This window comes from Phaseolus vulgaris, chromosome 5 (genome assembly GCF_051622355.1).
Source record: "Phaseolus vulgaris cultivar YP4 chromosome 5, ASM5162235v1, whole genome shotgun sequence".
Lineage (NCBI taxonomy): Eukaryota > Viridiplantae > Streptophyta > Magnoliopsida > Fabales > Fabaceae > Phaseolus > Phaseolus vulgaris.
In genome coordinates, this window is record NC_143502.1 from 43,867,792 (window position 1) to 43,889,908 (window position 22,117).

At 40.4% G+C, this 22,117-nt stretch overlaps 1 protein-coding gene and 1 pseudogene across 2 annotated transcripts; both read left to right on the plus strand.

Moving 5' to 3' along the window:
- Nucleotides 1–7,882: 7,882 nt before the first annotated feature.
- LOC137806065 (uncharacterized) lies at nt 7,883–15,431 on the plus strand. 2 transcript variants are annotated; one of them, XM_090302819.1, is made up of 6 exons: nt 7,884–8,012; nt 8,392–8,448; nt 14,195–14,254; nt 14,345–14,472; nt 14,901–15,168; nt 15,260–15,431. In XM_090302819.1, the coding sequence occupies exons 1-6, from the start codon at nt 7,968–7,970 to the stop codon at nt 15,407–15,409; spliced, it is 708 nt and encodes a 235-aa protein (XP_090158945.1). In that variant the 5' UTR covers nt 7,884–7,967; the 3' UTR covers nt 15,410–15,431. The 2 variants fall into 2 exon arrangements, with proteins under 2 accessions (XP_090158946.1, XP_090158945.1); XM_090302820.1 differs by lacking the exon at nt 15,260–15,431 and having other exon boundaries at nt 7,883–8,012; nt 14,887–14,955.
- Nucleotides 10,601–11,900, plus strand: LOC150027673 (uncharacterized; annotated as a pseudogene).
- Nucleotides 15,432–22,117: the final 6,686 nt, after the last annotated feature.

Here is a 22,117-nt window from a genome sequence, read left to right on the forward strand (position 1 = left end):
CACTACCTAAACATTTTGCTTTCTCTATTGTGTTGGATCAATGCATTGCACATGTAGAATAGGTTTACAGTCGGCACAAACAAAACGTTTTGGTTTTGTCTATTGCATCGGTTTGATGCACTACACATGTAGTATTGGTTCGTATTAGTGCAGGCAAAACTTTTTTGTTTTGTCTATTGTATCAGGTCGACAGACTCCATCTGCAGAATTGGTTTGCAGTTGGCACAAGCAAAAATTTTGTTTTTGTCTATTCATCAGGTTGATGCACTGCACTTTTACATTAGGTTTGTACAGGGCACAATCAAATTTTTTTGTTTGTTTATTGTATATGGCCAATGCACTGCACATGTTGAAGTGGTAGCACTTATTGTCTTTGTATTAGGTCGGTGCACTGCACATGTAGAATAGTTAGCACTTAGCACCAGGGTTGATGCGCTGCACAAGCATTTTGGAGGTGAGCAGGCGTTGATGGTTATTCTTTATCGGTATTAATGAGATCTAGTTGAAGGGTATATCTGACTTTGGGTGGTCTTGTGCATGGAAGTAGAAGTTGCCTGCGTTTAGTTCAACTTTTTTTTTGAAGAAATAATAATTTATTTTTTGTTAGAGTACTAATCGAATAGTTAGGATAAAGGAGCAATGATCCGATCGGTCATCGGTGTTCGATAACGTTAGCAGAAGACGACCGCGTGGACCAATTGCAGGGTGACACGTGGTCAAGGTGACAGATAGATCAGGTGGCGTAGGAACCACGAAGGTGATCGGTGGTCAGTACCAAGTGACCACCGACAGATCAAGTGGAGAAACGCGAGAAGCAATAGAGCACCGATCAGTCATCGGGTGCATTGTCATCGGGGTCTCGTGTTACACGCAGTTAAACTGGGACCAAGGTTCCCAGCGAGAGCGTTACGCATGAACCCCGCATGAGTATACCTCAGGGAATCGTGCACGAGGATGGCCTGAGGGAGCCAGTACACCGATCAGTGATCGGTTACTCCCTCAACCCATTACATGCATGACGCCACGAAAGGAAAGCCGCTTACGCGGGGAGCAGTGTTTGGTGAGTGTGCCTAGACCAGCCACACCTGGCACTCTCCTGCGAGCGCGCGAGTTATCCAGATAGAAGAAGGGTCTGAGTCATTCCGCAAGGGAATAACTTAGATCCGCAAAGAGAAGCACCAGAGCCCTGCAAATGGTGACGCGTGTGTGGTTAGATGTGAGTAGCATGCCTCCACGTATCATCATTTGAGAATGGCGCGGCCCAGACGAAAGTGTATTCTGCACGCTAAAGGGAACAGTCTCGCGCAGCCTAGCACAGCCAGCGCAGACTCCCGCAGGCGGGCACAGACACCCAAGTCTCACTAACTCTGAGGGTAGGTGGTGATAGGAAAGCACAACAGGGTTCTGACACACGCCAAAGGCGCAGCAGAGCCCTGTTGATCACGTCACCAAAGAGAAAGATAAAAGGGAGTGAGGGTGAGACAAAAAAGGGACTTTTGGTTTTTCCGAGGGACACAGAGTCTGAAAGAGAGGAGGTTACGCATAGAGACAGAGAGCATCTTTTCTCAAGAGAGTTATCACGCTCTCCAGTTGCTTTCTTTTGGTGGTTCTGTGGACTAACTTGAGCGTCGGAGCACAAACGGCCGCTAGAGGCGCCGTCTGTGTGTTTTGCAGGTCACGTTCGGAGCTTGCAGAGGAGGTTCTGAAGGTGCTCGCGTAGAGAACACAGCTGCACAGACGGATCAGGAGCGCAGCGAGGCCATTCCATCACGCTCGAGTTGCCGGCAGTATCATTTGGCGCCCACCGTGGGGCCGTGTGAATCGTGGTCCCATATACACCACAGTTTGAAGCTTGCCAGAGTTAGTAGGGGGGTCGCGCTTTGGCAAGTAGGATACTCCGTGCAGGTTACTACTGCCCAAGGCTGAAGGAAGACTGCGTAAGGTTTGCTCAGCGTTGCAGACAGTGCCAACTTCACGCGGACTGGCATAAGGCGCCCCCCGAGGAGTTGAGATCCATCCGTAGCCCGTGGCCATTCCACACATGGGGGATTGACATCCTGGGACCCTTTCCCTTGGCGATAAGGCAGATGAAGTTCCTCATAGTGGCCATCGAGTACTTCACCAAGTGGGTGGAGGCAGAACCAATTGCTCACATCACCGCACAGAAAGTCCAACACTTCGTCTGGAAAAACATCGTCTGTCGCTTCGGAGTACCCAAGAGGTTAGTCTCCGACAATGGCACCCAGTTCACGAGTCATCAGCTAAGGAAGAGGTGCGAGGAGTTAAAAATACAGCAAGTTTTCGCCTCAGTAGAACACCCGCAGACAAATGGGCAGGTAGAGTCAGCCAACCGAGTACTGCTCAGGGGGCTGAAGCGAAGGTTAGACAAGGCTAAAGGGAGCTGGGCTGAGGAGGTTCCCAGAATCGTATGGTCTTACCATACCACCCCACAGTCCAGCACCCACGAGACGCCCTTCAGCCTCGTTTACGGGACAGATGCCATGATCCCTGTGGAAATACAGGAGAACTCCCCCAGGTTTTTGAATTTCATTGCTGAAGAATCCAATGAAGAACGAAGGGTGAATCTCGACCTACTGGAAGAAGTGCGAGAAGAAGCCAGAATCAGCGCTGAAGCCGTCAAAAGAAGAGTAGAACGAAGGCACAACTCTAAAGTGAGGCTCAGGCGCTTCCAGGAAGGTGATCTGGTGATGAGAAAGGCACATCAGATTGACATGCAGAACAAGTTGTCCCCAAAGTGGACAGGCCCGTACAGAGTGGTGGAGACGTTGGAAAACGGAGCCTATCGCCTAGAGACTTTGGAGGGAGGAGCAATCCCCCGAACGTGGAACGCTACCCATTTAAAATTCTATTTCAGTTAAAAGTTGTACAATAATGGCGTTCTCGCGCTAAGAGGTACATGCTTTGTATGTAGTGGAAACAGTTGAACAGACAAGGGGGCACTCTTTTCCCTAAGGAGGGTTTTTGATGAGGCCACCCAATTAAAAAGAAAATTTCCAGCGTATCAAGTGTGCTCAAGTATTGACGTCAGAATCCTCCTTGCCCCAGGTGCAAGTGCAGGTGATTGATTAGGCCCTACTTGCCCTAGGCGCAAGTGCTGGCACTAATCTGAGTCTTCCTCACCCCAGGTGTGAGCGCAAGCAGTTAGAAGTTTGAAACCCCGAGGGGGTTAGTAAGACCAAGTGAGGGAAAGGAAAGATTTTGACAGCAGTCCTTGCCCACTTGGCATACACCCATATTGGCCCAGTAAGCTCTTAGTTTGAAACCCTTCTCACCCCAGGTGTGAGGTAGGGAAAGATCGACCAATCCGCAAAGGTTGATGACCCTGGGGAAGGTAAGAGGGGTCAGCGAGAAACACTTTTCTTTCCCCAAAACAAGGCATCACCTCGAAAGATTGATGACGAAGTCCTCTATGCACTTAGCGCTGGAGCCACAGAGAAGCTAAGAAAAGACCGTAGAACGATGACCGATCACAGGCGCCCAACCTTGAAGGTACCACGAGCGTTCGTGTCAGACAACCAGGTACTTCATGTGTACAAAGCGATGGAATGTCTAACGATCGGTCATCGGTCGTGACTCAAGAAACGCTGAGAGCGCCGAGGGTTAGAGCGCGACCGTCGAAGACCGATGAGTCGCCAGCAGAGGTGTTAGTGTGTAAGTGCCCTGTTTGCGGAAGCTTTCCCAAACAAGTTCTCACATATCAAGTTAGCAAACAGAATACCCAGTACGAAGCCATGCACAAGGACTGTTAGAGATCAAGTTAAGCGAGTTGTTAGTCGTGATTGAGTTAGAAGCCAAGATCAGAGGCTTGAGATCGCGCTAGGCCTAAACTGGCCAACACTTAGCCATGCGAAAAGGAAAAGACAAGGCTCAAGGTCGCGCTAAGCCTAAGCTGGTTAACAGATAATCGTGTGCAAATAGAAAGATAGAAGTCAAGAAAACACAAAGAGAAAGTTGTGCAGCTGAAACCAATGTATATTAACAAAGACACTTAAAAGAAGCTTCAGGTACAATAGTCAATGGTGCAGAAATTTAAAGTTACAAAACGAAGGTTACAAAAAATGGAAAGAGCTCAAGAAGGAGGAGGAATAAGTTTCCCATCTTCCACTTCGTGGTGAATGCTGAACTGCGAGAGGTCCAGGTCCGGGAGAACACATTGGACCTGCTCGAGTGCAAGCTCGAACCCGTCAGTAAGAGCCTCAGCACCCACACTCATTAAGGAGGCCCTCTCAGCTTCTGCAGTTTCTTTTGCAGTGGTGAGGGAAGCGATGGAAGAGGAAGCTTCTTCTAGCTGGCACCTTGCCTCCTCAAGCTCTTTCTCCTTGGATGCGGCCTTCTCCTCACTAGCCTCGAGCTTCCCCGCCAGTTCTGAGTTCGTTTGCTGAAGGGAGGAAGTCTCGTCTTCCAGGCGGAGAACCTTGCTTTTCAACTCGGCCATTTCACAGTCCAGCGTGGTAACGGCTTGGCCCATCAAGATCTCAGTCTTGATGGTCTCCTGGACTTGCGCTAGGTACTCTCTCCTAGACTTCTCCACCATACCCCTCATCAGGGCAACAGATCCTTGTGCAGCCTCGAAGTCACTCTGTAGCGACCCCTTGTCATGCTCAAGTTCCTGTACCCGTTTCTCTAGGGCAAGTTGTTTGCGGTGCTGAGTGGAGAACTCTAAGGAGAGTATCATTTGCTTGGCAAGGTGCATATCCACCTCGTCTCCGCTCCAATCAACAAGCTCCCGGTTGCTGATGAGCTGTCGAACCAAGGCAATAACCTTGCTGAGGTTCTCGTGACTAGCCCCCGAGGCGCTTGGTCGCGAGCTGGCCCCACCATGTTCAGTGGTAGCAACCGGAGTTGGCAGCGGTGGTGGTGGCCCCTCAGGTAGAGCAGAGACGCCCCCAGCAGGTAGAGCAGGTCGACCAAGAGGTTGGCCTACTGGGGGAGATGATGGCATTTGGCGCGGAGAAGGAAGGTTTGTGGGCGCTGGAGCTGGTTGAGCAGAAGGAAGAGGGGCTGAACTTTCCTCCACCTCCACCACCTCAATCTCCCCGGGCTGGAGAGACGAGGTCCCTTCAATCGCTGGCAGTTTCCTCCTGCGGGGTATAAGAGGAGAGCCAGAACTCTCCTCTTCGGTTGAAGGAGCAAGAACAGCGGCGGCAGTAGCAGCAGCAGATGAAGCAAAGGCCTTCACCAGCCTTTTTCTTTTCCTCTCTGGCCCCGCGCCTTCAGCTGGCGCAACCGAGAGAGGCTGAGCGGCAATTGGATCAGTGGGGGAAGAAGGGGAGCCCGTCCCTTTGGTATCTTGGACTCTAGCGAGCTCCAGCAGGGCCTTCCTCTTGTCTTTCCCTGAAATCATATCTGCATCAAAGAGAGAAGGAAGGGTCAGATGACATAGTTATGCAAATAAGTCAGGATATGTACAAACATGAATGAGAATGTGCAAACATCTGAGAGGTGAAAGAAGAAGAGCCTACCTATATGTTTCTTCAGGGATAGCACATCAAACTCATGTTTGATGAGGAGGGCTGAGCTGTATTTGGCTCCCGACAGCAGCCCGCACAGCTCGCGCTCATAAGGGGCCATAGCCTCAAGACCCCGGGGTTTTTTGAACTCAACCCCAGGAACCCAGTAGAGAGGGTACCCCTCGAGCAGCGTTGGGCTTTGTGGGGTGGCAGAGATCATGTAGAACCTGCCTTTCCAATCTTTGAAGGATTGCTGGTACAGGCCCAAGAGCACCCGTCCAACAACCCCGTTCAAGCTCACCCAGGACCTGTCCCCAGGGTTCTTCGCTTCGAAGAAATAGAGAAACACGTCCACAGAGGCGGGAAGCCCGAAGTAGTTGCAAAGAATTTGGAAAGCTTGGACGAAAGCCCAGGCGTTCGGGTGAAACTGGCAGGGAGCGATGTTGAGCTCTGTCATCAACTCCTTCTCGAAGAAAGTGAAGGGCAGCCGCAACTTCAGTCTTTTGAAAATCGCGGAGTAGACGAAGGTGAAGGGCACCCCATTGGTGGCCCTATCATCCACGCAGATAGGCATCCCTCGGGGAGGGATGCGTATTCGGATGTTGAAATCGTTCTCCCTATCGATGGCGCAGGAAGGCTCGTCAGGGTCATTGCTCAGCAGGGATGTGAGGTGTCCTTGAGGCAGTAGGGTGGACGTCTCAGCAAGCAATGCCAGGGGAGCCCATTGGTAGACCCTGGCATTGTCGTGGTAGGAGGTTGCGCTAGGAGGTGGCGAAGCTGGTGCACTCGCGGAAGGCTGTGCACCAGAAGAGGAAGCAATGACGCGAGCAGTTTGCTTCAAACGAGCCATCGTGAGACAGCTGCAATGGAGGAAAAACGAAAAGTCAGAATGAGTAGAAGAAGAGGAAATGATGTATGGATCGGTGAAAACAAAGAAGGGGAATGAGAAAGAAATGCCCAGGTAAAAGAGAGGAAGGAGGAATAGCAGAAAGCGAAGCAAGGAGCAGGGAAACCCTAGTGCGGGTTGAGTAGAGGAAAGCAGAGAAGATGAATGCATAACGATGAAGGAGATGAATGCAATCGATGGAAATAACCTAAATAGACTGGGAAAGAAGAAAAACCATACCTTTGAGTGATCGCGAGAGTCTTGAAGGTAGGAATCTGAAGAAAGGTGGAAGCGCGGAGAGAAGGTTCGAAAGAAGTCTGAGAGCTAAGTGGAGAAGATGAAGGAACAGTAAAACCCGCGCCTATTTGAAAAGAAGGAAGCGTTAGCGACACTAAGCGCTGGCCGTTTGATGCGTCCACGTGTCGCGAGATCAAGAGAGGGAGTTGAAACGTTAAAGGAAGCCGCACGTGAGGAAAGAAGAAGCGGCACGTGAGATGGCACGCTAGGTGGCACGTGAGCTGGCCCCACATGCCACGTGGACCAAGGGCACAATCACTTAGTCTCTTCACTGAGAACGAGTTCTCAGCTCGAGACTAGGGGGCTTGTGATCCGATCGGTCATCGGTGTTCGATAACGTTAGCAGAAGACGACCGCGTGGACCAATCGCAGGGTGACACGTGGTCAAGGTGACAGATAGATCAGGTGGCGTAGGAACCACGAAGGTGATCGGTGGTCAGTACCAAGTGACCACCGACAGATCAAGTGGAGAAACGCGAGAAGCAATAGAGCACCGATCAGTCATCGGGTGCATTGTCATCGGGGTCTCGTGTTACACGCAGTTAAACTGGGACCAAGGTTCCCAGCGAGAGCGTTACTAATAAACAAATAGAATTAAGAATTTCTTTCTCACATTTCTGATTATACTATTTGGATACCTGACTTACTATAGTTATAAATTTAAATCTAATTTTGTTTTAATGTAGTGATTTTGGAGGTTATTTTCTTTGTTTATGATATTCTTATGCATATGCACTATATATGTATAGTTTTGCATTTTATGTAAAACCATAGGATCTTACCATCCAAGTTAAGATCCCCAATTTACGAGTTTTTAATCTCCTTATCCTAGGTAGAATATTGAGTTTAGCATTGTAAAGGACATCTATCATGTAATGATATAAAACTATTTGAAGCAAAATGCATGCAATCAAGATTGTAAAACTTGAGAGTTCATAGAAACTTGTGAAGGCTTTTGTAAACTTGACTCAAACTTGTAAGAGTTTACTTACCATAAAAAATATTAACAATAAATAACATAGTAATTATACATTTGAACTCCATAATAAAACAATTGTTAAAACAAAAACTTGGCAATAAAACAATACAGTCAACTACAAAAGTAAAGCATCTCGGGTTGTCAATAATACATTTCTACTAAATAAGTTTAAAGTACATCAAATAATTAAGAAATAAAATATTATCTCTAATACTTGTTATGGTGAATGTATGATTATTTGGGATTATCTTATTTTGATTTGTAAACTTGTCTTTGTGGTTTGCCGTTATGATGATTTGTTTATACAAGTGTCTAACAAGTTTAATGAATGTAGATGCTAAATCGTCAAGTGGTTAAATCAGAATCTGCTACCATTAAGGTACTCAAATTTGTTTTGTTTATTTTCTTCATATTTATATAAACCTGTGTACCCTATTTCCTATTTAGATTGTAATCTTCAAAATTCTTTAGTTCATTAACACCTTGGTTCTTGTCTCTTTGAAGTCTAGGGCTAAGCCACATAGTCTTAGTTGAGCTGATATTATCTACCTACATACCTACATACCTACATACCTATTTATCTGTATGTCTATTTGTTTACATAGATAGTTAGAAAGATAGATATTTTTATGAAAGAAGTAATTTAAGATGTTGCTTATAAATTTTAATGACTAATCTGGTTCTATTATTCAAAATTTATAGTCTGCTTTGTAATAAATTTATTCAAAAGGCAACCTTATATGTATATGATTGTGCAGATACCTGAACTGGATTTTGAGATTCCACCAGAGGCTCAACGTGGTAGTTTGTCAACGGTACTTCTAATACATATTTCAATTTACTTTGTTGTTTCCCATTCCTGGCAATGACAAGTTTGCTTGTTCAATTTTTTTTTCTGGGTAGGGCAGGGGGTTACCCATTATTTCATTTGTCAGTGAAAATCTCGAGTCTCAACATTGTATTTCTATTTAAGATGGCTAAATTTACTCCGCATGTGTATAATCATCTAGTGAGTAAACATGTCAGTGTCCTTTCTGTTTGGTCGAAACAATTGTTGAATTAAAAAGAAGAGATTGCTATCCTTTTTGTCTTTTTTTTTTGTTTGATTTAGTGTAGATTTTTTAAGCTTTTGGTTCGACTCTTGATCATATCATAGGTTTGGCAATTTCTATATGCACCCTTTATTTAGTAGCCAGGAAGATTTTTATTCAATTAAATTTAATTGAAACAGTACATCAACTTCTATATATAGAGAACTATAACCCTAAAGTAATTATTACAAAGAGATCTCTAGAATCTTCTATAGCTTCTAACAACTTCTAGTAGTACATTTATATCCTACTAACAACACTCCCCCTTAAGCTGGCGAATGGATATCTATCATTCCCAGTTTGCATGTGAGATCATGAAATTGTTAAGTGGGAAGACCTTTTGTAAACAAGTATGCTAACAAGATGGCACATAAGATGTAATGATAAGGCCACTATCTAGTTTCTCTTTAAGAAAGTGTCGATCTATCTCTATATGTTTGGTCCTATCATGCTGAATTGGATTGTGAGCAATGCCTAATAGCTGACTTATTATCACAATAAAGAATCATATACTCTTCACATGCCACTTTAAGATCTTTTAGAATAATTCTCAACCATAATAATTCACATTCCCCTTGTGCCATAACTCAGAATTTAGCCTCTACAGTAGACCTTGCAACAACATTTTGTTTCTTACTTCTACTCACCAAATTTCTAGCAAAAAACATGCAATATCCTAAGGTGGATTTCCTATTTGTGACACCCTTCAAAATTTACATTAGTATACACTTCCATTCTTAATTTTCCATTCCTTTTGAACAATAATCCCCTTCCTGGATTGTCTTCAAATATTGAGGGATTCTATTCACAACTTGTAAATGTCTCTCACTTGGATTAGGCATAAACTGACTAACTACACTTACAACATAGGCTATGTCAGGTCTAGTGTGACCTAAGTAAATGAGCTTCCCCCACAAGTCTTTAATATTGACCTTTATTCACAGTAGTTCTGCCTTCATCATTTATAATTTACGGCTTTGTTCTATAGGAACTCTAGTGGTCTTGCAATCAATCTTACTTGTTTATTTTAGAAGATTAAGAGCATACTTTCTTTGGGAGACAAAGATCCCTTTCTTCGAGTAAGCTCAATGTTGTTAAACTCGAGGATAGAAAGAGGATCGGAAAAGAGATAAAATTTTGTAACTCGACCCATAAAGGGTTAGTGGTATATGAAAAATAATGTGAATATGAAAAATAATATTGAATATATAAAATAATTAGACATATATAGTATAATTCGCAAGATTAATGCATAAAATAATTAATAAATTAATAAATATTTAATACAAATAATCTGTCTACGTTAGGTCTTTATATTAGTAAACTGTTGTGCCTTGCTTCCACATTAGGTTTGTGTTTATATTAGTAAACAATGGTGCCTTTAACAAGGCAAGGGAGTAGAAGAAAGGGAAAATAAAGAAGGAACAAAACATGCCTATATAAAAGGCAGTGGGGAGAGGGAGAGGCGCAACGACGAAGAGGTGCGACAACGGAGAGGTGAACAACGGAGGAGCGCGTGATGGAGGGGTGAGTGGCAGAGAGGCGCGGTAACGGAGGTGCGAGTTTGATATTAGGGTTATTCTCGAACATCATTTTCAGAGTTTTTTTTTCAATAGTGCTGAGCCGTGACTCCTTGATTCTTTGATCCGGCTACCGACTCGTTAGATCGCTCCGATCCATTTAGGTAGTGATCCACCGTGCGATCCGACACGATTTCTTCTAAAAAATTGCAAGATCGTACAATCTTACGATCTAGATCATGATTTTAACAACATTGAGTAAGCTACTTCTATCCCAAGGAAGTACTTTAATTTCCTAGATCCTTCATTTCAAACTGAGTAGCAATCTTTTCTTTTCAAGATTTGTTTCTCATGTTCATCATCTTCTTAAAGGCATAAATATATTGCTCAATTTTGGTATCAAGCAAGCTTGTCATTTAATCTTGTAAGATTGAAGAGTTTTCAAGATATGATTGCTGCTATAGGTGCTTATGGACCTAATTTGCCAGCTCCTACCTACCATGAGATTAGAGTTCCACTCCTCAATAAGGAAATTGAGTACACTGAAGAATTGTTGAAAGATCATAAATTGCACTGGACTAAGCATGGTTGTTCTATCATGTCAGATGCATGGATTGATTGGAAGCAACGATGTTTGATTAACTTTTTGGTGAGCTCTCTTGTAGGGACAATGTTTGCCAAGTCGATTGATGATTCTAAATTTGTGAAGACAGGAGAAAAACTCTCCGAGATGCTTGATGCCCTTTTGGAGGAGATTTTTAGAAGAAAATGTGGTTGAAGTTATCATAGATAATGGTATTAATTATGTCTTGGTTGGTAAATTATTGGAAGAAAAAAGACATAATCTTTATTGGACTCCTTGTGCTGGCCTATTGTATAGATTTGATGCTTGAAGACATTGGAAAAATTCCTTTGTAGTTCCTTGAGTTTATTGAGATAATTTACAAATAAGAGGGAATTGGTAAGACATGCAATTACAAGGTTTTCTACCTCTTATTTATCATTACAAAAGTTGTATCAAAAGAAGGGAAATTTGAGAAAGATTTTCACTTGAAATGAATGGAGCAAGAACAAGCTGTCTAAGGAAGCTAAGGGTAAAGAACCTACACAAATTGTTCTTATGCCTTCATTTCGGAATCATGTTATATTTACTGCCAAAGTCATGACTCCTCTTCTTCATGTACTTTGTTTGATTGATAGAGAGAGAAAAGCAACTATGCGTTATAAATATGAAGCAATGGAGAAAGTCAAGGAAACAATAATGAAGTCATTCAATAACCACGAAAGTAAATACAAGGATGTATTTACAATCATTGATAATAGATGGACATGCCAATTTCGTTTGCCCCTTGCATGCAATTGGTCACTTTTTTGAATCCAAAGTTCTATTGTCCTAACCCAAAAATGGAATATGATTTGGAAGATACAAATGGATTGTATGCTTGCATTAAGAGGTTGGTGCCAAGTAAAGATGTGCACAAAAAAATTTATTTGACTTGCCTCTTTATAAAAGTTGAAGTGTTCTCTGCCAAAGAATCAAGGAAGACCACAACCCCAGGTGAGACAATTAAACGCTATCTAAATTGGGTTAAGATGTAAATTATATCATATAATGGTTACATTCTAAGTTTTTTTACTTTTATAGCTCAATGGTGGAAGAATTATGGGCACGTAGCTCCCAACTTATAAAAGCTAGCAATTACGATTTTAAGTTTGATATGTAGTTCATCGGAATGTGAGCGCAATTGGAGTTTATTTGAGGAAGTAATAATTATTTCTCATAACATGACTCATTTCATTATTATTTTGTAGAATGTAGAAATAAATTAATTCACATTATACTTGTAGATTCATTGAAAAAAAGGAATAGGCTGTACAAAACGTTGCATGATTTGGTTTACGTAACCAACAACTTGCTCAAAGATACAATATTAGAGATAAAATAGACCCTATTGTATTCAATGGCATGGATGAGTGCAATGAGTGTCATTGTTATCACTTTTCGGTTATGGCGGCGCCATGGCGGAAGACGGTGGCGGATTTTCCGACCACCGCCACAACAAGGCGGTGGTGATGCGGTTTTCCCTTGGAGGTCGCTTTTGGCATCTCAGAAAGCTAACGAAAAACGGAAATATCGTAAAAGGCAGAGAAAAACACTGTGACAACGACCACGAAAGTAACAGCGGCAGCGCACGCTGCGACGATAGCAAAAAATGAAGAAGGGACCTTCGACGCATGAAGAAGATAAAACACCTAAACCTAATTTTGAAAAAACCCTAATAAGTTTGGGCCTTTGGCCCATTCCAACTTTTAACTAATAAAACCCTAAAATCCTCATTATTAAAATAAAATTTGAATGTGCTGCAGCTGCATCAGTTATTTAACCTAATTAAGAGTTCAAAACCTACTTAAATTAAGTTTGGGCCTTTGGCCCATTCCAACGGTTAACTAATAAAACCTTAATTATTCAAATAAAATTTGAATGTGTTGCGGCTACATGAGCTGTTAAACCTAATTAAGAGTTCAAAACCTACCTAAAATTAGTTTTTTTTGGGCCCATTTTTGACCCATTTAAAACATTATACTTATTGCAATCCACAATACATTTTTTTATCTCCGCCACAACACCTTCCGCCATAACCCGTTATGGTTTCTGTTATAACTTTATAAAGGATTTATGGGGTCTCCGATATGATCCGTTATTCAATATCGATAACATTGATGAGTGGTTAGTGGGGCAAGTAGATGATGATGATGATAATGATAATGAAGAGGGGGGAAATGAGTTGGTTTTTGATGATGATTCCACTCTAAATTAGGCAACTGCTTATGAAGCTTTAGATGTTGGAGAACTAATAATTTACACAAGACAAGTAACCAGTAAAAGAAAGCAACCATCAAGTGGTTGTGGTATTGTCATTGGATCTTCTCATGCTTCTAAGAAAGGTCTAGCTGCAACTCCATCCCCAACAAGGGAGGGGCAAAGGGAAGATTCAAATCGGGGTTGGGAATGAATTGCATGATAGCTTTGATTTTGAGTTTGAATAATTACTTAACTTTGACTAGAGTTTCTCTGAAGGGGAAGACGGGGGATATGCCCCATTGGATAATATTGAAGAAGAGTCGGATAGTTAGAAACATAAGATAAATATTACCATGTCCAACTATTGGGATACGAGTCCCATTGGCAAGAGTAATGTAATTACCAGGAAAAGAAACACATGACATTAAAAGAGATGAGTGAGGTGTCATATGGTCTGTCGCACCAAAGTCTAGAACTCAAGAGTCCTTGCATAAATTTTAAGAAACATCAAAAGAGGAATTAGAGTTCTTACCAGTCATGGTTACGAAGCAAGTACCACAAGGTGGCTTACTGATAGACTCCATGAGAGATTTTAAACGTTCAATTTCAGCATGTAATGCAGGCATTCCATTGTCAATTGAAGAGGATGAAGGAAGATCATCATTACTTAGTAGAGTTGCCGTGATAAGATAAATAGTAAGAATTTCTTAGTCTCCCTTGTAAGTATAATGAAACATTAACACAAAAAACTTCAGTGACAGTGAAAGGTCGTAGAAATAGGCCCCAACATTGTGAGCTCTAATACTAACTTAAATGAAATAAATGATGAATGAAAGAAGATTTTTATTCAATTATATTAATTGAAACAAGACATCAACCTTTATATATAGAAAACTTTAACCCTAGAGTAATTATTACAAAGAGATATCTAGAATCTTCTACAACTTCTAACAACTTCTAGTAGTACATTAATATCCTACTAACATGAAGCTTCTACTAGTACATTTAATATCCTACTAACAACAAGGAATGTAAATCGTGGGCATCAGAGAACTCTTAACTTTCTTTTGTGAAAATTCATGAACATTGAACAGTTGAAAATTTGTAATCAAATGATTCAACAATATCTTTTGTTGTGTAATTATAGGTGGAAGGGATACTTATGAGAGCAACTGATGAACTTCAAGCCCTTCAAGAGGAACGCAAAGTACTATTTGTTTCTGCGCTAAATATTTTTATTTGATGCATGCATTCTTCTTTAAATAACTTAATTAATGTTATGCTTTCTACCCTCTAGAAAGTGGCTCCGGAGACAGCTGGAGCAATTGATCAGTTCTTGGTGAAACTGCGAGCCTGTGCAACAGGAGAATCATGCATCACATTTATTCTTGATGATCCTGTCGGAAACAGCTTTATTGAAAACCCGTAAGAGATTATACCTTGTAGAAGTATTTTTTTTAAATGAGTAAAAGTATTTTTATTAGAGAAGAGATTATAACAATAGAGGCTAAGGTATCCTCACATACAAGTAAATGACAAAAGGTATTCAGTGATAGCATATGAATTAGCAACCTCCTGGATTTGTTGCTCAAGAGTGGAGTGTGGTTTAGTATGTAAAGTGCTGATCTCTGTATGGGCTAAAATTTAGTCACATTGTGCTTGTGCTTGACTTTGGATTGGATACATTCTTTTATGAATCACACCATATTGTACCTTTTAACTTATTTTAAATTGGTCAAGACAAACATGTATTTGTTGGTGAGGCAAACTTGTACCTTCATTTGGTACTTGGTAATATTAGTCCAATGTTTTAGCTAGTACTATTTTAAGTAAATGCAGAACACATTGAATAGGTTTGCACCATCATCTGATCCATCGTTGACGATCAAGTTTTATGAGAGAACTCCTGAGCAGCAAGCATCATTGGGATACCTTGTTGATTCTGCACAGGCTGAAGGAACTCATGTTGATGCCCCGGGAGGCGGAGAAGCTGTGACTACTGATCAAGTGAGGAGAGAACCACATGGATCAGTAGGGGCAACAGCTGGCCATCGTGCCATTGCACAGAGTAACAGTGCAGAAATTGCTGAAGCCTTGTTTCGATATACTGCACCAGAAGAGGTACAATTGCTGAACTATATAGTTCTGTGTACTGAGCTTTGGCCTTATGTGTTTGTTTATTCAATGTCAAGTTGCTGCCTTTTTTTGACAGGTGATGACTTTCCCTTCTACTTGTGGTGCCTGTGCTGCTAGTTGTGAGACTCGAATGTTTGTCACCAGTATCCTCTTAGCACTTTTCATACTTCCCTTGGGATATTGTTTGATTATGTTACATTTCTTTAGAAGGATTCTGTCATTTTAAGCTCGATGTAAAATTTATTGGGTTAAAGAAGATTTATATTGTGTATGCAAGAGTACATAGCTTTGTGGGGTAAAATAAAATTATATAAACTATTGGGGCTTATTTTTTTTTATTCCATGTTTGTATTTCAGTTGAAATTTGGAGCTTTAGCACCTTTTTGATCTGCAAAAAGTGAAATTACATAAAATAGGGGATAGTTTTTCTTTATTTCAACTTCCGTTGTGATTCTATGTTTCATGTATTTCAGTTGAAACTTGAAGCTTAGTGTCATCTACTTGGTGCTGAATAGTTTTTGGATAACCATGTGTTCTATTAAAAATCCTGAACATGATCTATCTACTACATCATGAAGAAAATCATAATCAACTTGATCCACATCATCAAAGAGCACATGCAAAAATCCATGAGGTTAAGTGATTATCACTATCCCTATGTTGTTTTGATCTATAAATTTCTGCTTTATTTTGAAGTGAATCTGGAAGATGAGTCATCTGAGCTTGTCAAGTCAACACAAGAGATTAACAGTGGCTCTCTTAGCAAGATGGGATTCACCAAAATAAGTGGCAAATGGGTGAGCAAAGATGGTGATCATGGTGCTTCACCAAGTGCTGCAGCTGCTGATTTTGATGAAGAATATCAAGCTGCTGACATGGATTTTCATCAAGAAGAGCAACCTGAAACCAATCTAGGTGTTGGAACCAGTGTAGGGAATCAAGGAGATGAAATGTCATCCATGTCTTCTTTTGAAAGATATATGGTCAATAGGCTTGATGGATTTGCCGAGAATCAAAGAAATCTTCATGATTTATGTGTAAGCAACTTCCAGAGTATAGACAACAGATTCAACAGCATGGATACACGGTTCATGACCTTGGATGAATAGATAGAAGTTGTTCAGAATCAAATCTTTGAACTGCAGTATGGCAAGGAAGATTAAAGGAAAAACAACTGGTTGAATTCACGAAACAACCGATTGTTTTAGGTCTTGTAACAGTTTAATTGCTTTTGTTTTAAATTTCTGTATGATCTGGAATAATTATTTTTTTATCTCTTCTTTTTGTCTATTTGTCTTCACAAATAGGGGGAGATTTATGTTGTGTTTTCTTTCATTATCTTTTAATTTCTGCAAAACTCTATGTGGTTTATGGATGTTTAAGTAAGCCTTAGTTCTGCTAGTTTTACTGTTGATATATTGTTTCTGTTTTTAACTCTAACCCTATATCAGAGATACTGTGCTTTGCTTAAACTTTGTCTTGCAGGAACTTTTTCAGATTCAATCAAATCCAACACAAGCAACCAGGGATTTGTCTTCATCAAATAGGGGGAGATTGTTGAATCAAGTGTGTTCAAGCTTTGAAGAATCCAAACCCTTTGAAGGTTGATGGAAGGCTGGTTGTATATGCTTGTTGTTGCTGAGCTGTCTTTAGATAGGATCTGGGGTAGATTAACTGTATAAATCCACTCTTGATTGAATCCAAAGCTTAAGCATTCTCAAAAGATCTAGACTTAAAAGTTTGCGAAAACCCTCTTTAAACCATTCACCCCCTCTAATTTAAAGCCATACATTCTAACACAAAAGAGTCTAAGTCCTTGTGTTGTACCTGTTTTGTTGGTGCCTAAGAAAGATGGCAAGTGGAGAATGTGTTTTGATTGTAGAGCCATCAATAACATCACCATCAAATATAGGCATCCAAATCCTAAACTTGATGAATTGCATAGGTCCACTATATTTTCCAAGATTGATCTTAAAAGCGGATATCACCAAATAAGAATCATAGAAGGTGATGAGTGGAAAATTGCTTTTGAGACCAAATTTGGACTATATAAGTGGTTAGTGATGCCTTTTGGACTCACTAATGCACTTAGCACTTTCATGAGGCTTATGAATAATGCATAGGTAAATATGTAGTAGTTTATTTTGATGATATATTAGTATATAGTCAAAGTCTAAAGTCTTACCTAAGTCGCCTAAAAGAGGTTCTTTTAGTGCTTAGGAAAAATAGTTTGTTTGTTAATATATGTACCGACCAGGTCATCGGGTGTGATGACATGGACAAGAGAAAGGTAGGTGGTCAAGAAGTCAACGTAGTCGCCGTATGTAGAAGCGGCGTTCTGCAGTATAAATAATCGGTTATCGCCGAGATGTGTCACCGCCAAGAGAAGGACATCGCCTAAGCAAGACGCCGCTCAAGTAAGACATCGCCCGAAGAGTCAACCCGCGTGACATCACACGATGGAATAACCCTAAGTTGGGTGGCGGCGCTGTGGGACCCTCCGCACAGAATAAACGATCAAGTCAAAGGGGCACGTAACAATGCCCACGTGCCCATAAAAGATCTCCAAGGAAGGCTGCATGCATGAGACGTTATTAATTAGGGCACCTAAACAGTATGATGGCGTGAGAGATACAACGCTCAAGTTAGAGCCCAAGCGGCCACAAGGTTAATCATTGCACTCCAGATAAGGGAAGTCCATGGTCCAGATACGCTAAGGGCCAGATACGCTAAGATCCTAAGGATAGCGGCGTAAGGACATTCTCCAAGGAACCCTAGATAATAGCAGCAGCGCAAAGGTAAACCCTAGTTTTCACCTATATGAAGGGCGCGAAGAGCCCTAGTAAGGTACGTTTTCACAGTTACACGATTTTTAACCTAGTTCTCAGATAGACATATAGAGGAAAAACCCTAGTTGTTCTTGACGGCGCACCCACTGTGAGCACAAGGCAATTAGGGCAACATAGTTTTAGCCACACAGTTTCAGTCATTGAGATTAGCATACAGTTTCTAGTTACTTCGGTGTTTCTCGCCAGCTGACTTGATCGTCGGAGTGCAAACGGCCACGAGGGCGCCCCTTTGTTCTTCTTTTTCAGGTACTCACAGACGAAGCGGAACGAAGGTGCCCTAGCTCGTTAGAACAAGATACGCATAAAGACGACCCAGGTCAACCGGCCGGAACAATATAGATAAAATCACTTTTTGTGTAGATAGTGTAGTGTTTTTAGGTTTTATAGTCAACAAAAATCGGGTACATGTTCAACAACAAGTGTTCACCTATTCCAGTTGTTCGGAGATAGGGATCAATTTCACATGTCATTCCAATCGTCATTCCATCAACCACCTTTCAACTACTTAATATTTTCATCTCAACAACAATTTTTTGTTGGTCCATCAAATTCCTTTGCAACCTCTACCATAACCCCTCCATCTACCTACAATCCAATGTCATCCATGCAATATTATCGACCAACAATGCCTTCACAGGTGTCCATAAATCAAAGTGAGGACAATGAAGTCGAAGACACTTACGATGACATTCCACCTCCGCTCCTTCCTACCGTTCCATCCGAACAACAACCACAAGGACGACCACGAGGACAACGAAGAAGACCACCCTGTGGCACAGCTTCTCATAGATGACAACTTTTCCTACATTTCTATTTTCTAATCATGTATAAATTTTACTTATTTATTATTTTATAAATATTTTTTAAATGCTACCCCTTTTATTTATAATTATATAAATCATAAATGCTACTTCGTGAACATAATTTTAATTTTTTAAAACAACAAAAAATGTTTAATTTTAACAATATTTAAAAAGTGTTAAATATTTTGTATTTATTGCACAACCTATTTTTAACCCAACACAATTTTTTTTTGTCAAAACAAAATGTAGTTTTAACTTTTTTAATATTATTTATCTATAAAATACAAATTTTCACAACGTTGTTGTCCATTCATGTAATTTTAAATAATTTCTAAATTTTTTTATTTTAAACAAAATTAAATTTTAAAAAAAAATTCAACTGAAATTGTCAACAATTTAAATAAAATATTAGAGTTGTCAAACCAGTGTACACTTTTCTCATATTTTATATAAAGTAAAGTTGTTAATATGTTGGTAACTTTAATTTTTAAAAAAAATAAAATAAATGACAGATTAATGAATTTAATTAATGTTATCTATACCATTAACAACTTTAACTCGAAAATATCCATTTTCATAATTTTTTTGTATTTGTTTATTTGTGTAATTTTCAAAATGAATTACACTATTTTGATCAATTTTTTCCAGAAGAAGTAGGGATGCCTTGCATGGGCTTACAACCTCAAATGTAATGAGGCAAATGCTCCCTGCACCCAATTATTTTTAACCTGCACCCAACATATTTTTTTAATTTTAAAAAATGCCCTTAATTCCGGAAATAAAAATCTGGAATTGAAAATAATATATTCCAGAAAAATAAATCCGGAAGTAATTATTAAGTTTCGGAAATAAAAATCCGAAAACAAAAATTAAAATTTTATTTCGGACAAAAAAATCCAGAATTGAAAAATAATACATTCCGGAAAAAAAAATCCACAAAAGAAATAATTGTGTTTCGGAAATGAAAATCCAGAAACAAAAATAAAAAATCCATTCCGGATAAAAAAATCCGTAATATAAAATTTCGTTCCGGAAAAGAATATCCGGAACACATATTTCGAAATTTTTTTTTAAGGACAGTTTCGTCTTTTCCACTGGGATCGGGTGCAGTGATATGGTTCAGGAAGCAATTGCCATGTAATGAAATCTAAATTGTTCAACAAGGGCTTGTTTAAGTTTGACAACGGGGCATAAAAAACTTTTCCAGCAGATACTATTGTGTTTCGGAAATAAAAATCCAAAAAACTCACAATACAAAAAAATGTTTCTAAAAAAAACTGAACATATTCTACATAAGGAGTTCGGAAAACATATTCTACAAAAGGAATGTATTCCATTTTATTTAAGGGCATTTTCTTCTTTTTTTATACTGAAATTGGGAAGTAATTTTAAAACGTTTCATTGTAATTCAGTGTGTTGATTTTGTACAAACTATCAGCAACTGGAAGGAGAAGACCATTAAGCTCCATATACATGCATTGATAATGTGGGGCGTGAAGAATTTGCTGGTAAAAGACTAAATCGAGATACCATACATTCCACGCTCTGCATAACCTTGCTAAGACTGGACTTATATATTAGCATGGTTATAATGTTTATAACTACTCCTCTTTTACGAGTACTGGATAATTTTCTTACAGAGCTGGAATTTATGGATTAGTTTTTTGTCGTTATTTTTCTCACAATACCAAATGACAACTAATACATTTTGAATGACAATTATTACAAAACAAAAGTTATAATTATAGATTTAAATAATGAAAATCTTTTTATTCCTACGTGAAAAACATTATATTTGGTTTAAATCACTTTTCATTAAAAGTATTAAAAAAATTAGAAATTAATTTTCCACCAATCATGAGTAACAAGTTGCAAATAACCTGAAAAATTTCAATGAGACACTAGTTGAAGGCCAAAATACTCAGTGTTCCAAAACTTTGATCTTGTTGAGACAAGAATTCATGCCATCAGAATCGGCAGTAGAGAATCGATCACCAACCATGAGTTTGTACTGTTCAAAGTCTCGGCCTCTCGGCCAAGTCTTCTAAGGTCTCGGCCTCTCGGTCGTCTCGGCCAACTCTTGTAAGGTCTCGGCCATACCGGTACACTTGCCCCCCAGGCTCAAGGGCAGATGGCATGAATTCTTGTCTCAACAAGATCAAAGTTTTGGAACACTGAGTATTTTGGCCTTCAACTAGTGTCTCATTGAAATTTTTCAGGTTATTTGCAACTTGTTTGCGTTCAATCACAAGTTGCCTCAGAATTCTTCTAGGTTAAATTTTAATCTCTCTAATCATAGGGTATTTGTTCTCTCTGTGAGTTCAGTGCATTTCTGAGTTTACTGGTTATAGTAACTAGTGTATGTTATAGTTACAAGTTTCTTCCGTGAGAGAAGTGTCCTGGGAAAATATGTAAATTTGCGCCTTTGTAAAATAATACTAGATAGATTATTTCTGGTTATAGGAGACATAATTTGCGCCACCAAGTCTCAATGCTTGGCCGACTTTTCGGCCGACCGACTGCCCCCTTGCTCGATTAACATCGCAAGTTCCGGCCGACCACCCACCAAACTTGCTCGATTAACATCGCAAGTAATGGCTGAACGACTGCCCGCTTTTTCGATTAACATCGCAAGTGCCGGCCGACCACCCACCAAACTTGCTCGATGACATTGCAAGTTTGGCCGAACGCCCCCCTCGCTCGATTAACATCGCAAGTATTGGCCGAACGATTGCCCGCTTGCTCGATTAACATCGCAAGTTCCGGCCGATCGCTCACCTAATTTGCTCGATTAACATCGCAAGTACCGGTACTCTATCCAAATTTAAGTCGTGACCAACATCGCCAACCACCAGTTTCTGGCCATGTTACTGCAAAAGCCAAAATAGATACCCCAGGTTAATAACAAAAACGCAATGATGTACCCTAGCTTTAAGTTTTTGAGTTAAGTGGGGAGCCGCTTAACCTTGTTTTAATTGCTAAATGCTTAATTAGGAGGTCTATGTATAAGGGTTGGAACACCCCTAAAGTGTTTCATTTAATTTTATTAATTCGTTGCTGATCAAAAAAAAAAAACATCGCAAGTGCGGGCCGACTGCTCACCAAACTTGATCGATGACATTGCAAGTATTGGACGAACGCCCGCTTGCTCGATTAACATCGCAAGTACTGGCCGAACGATTGCCCGCTTGCTCGATTAACATCGCAAGTTCCGGCCGAATGCTCACCAAATTTGCTCGATTAACATCGCAAGTATTGATCGACCGACTTCCCGCTTGCTCG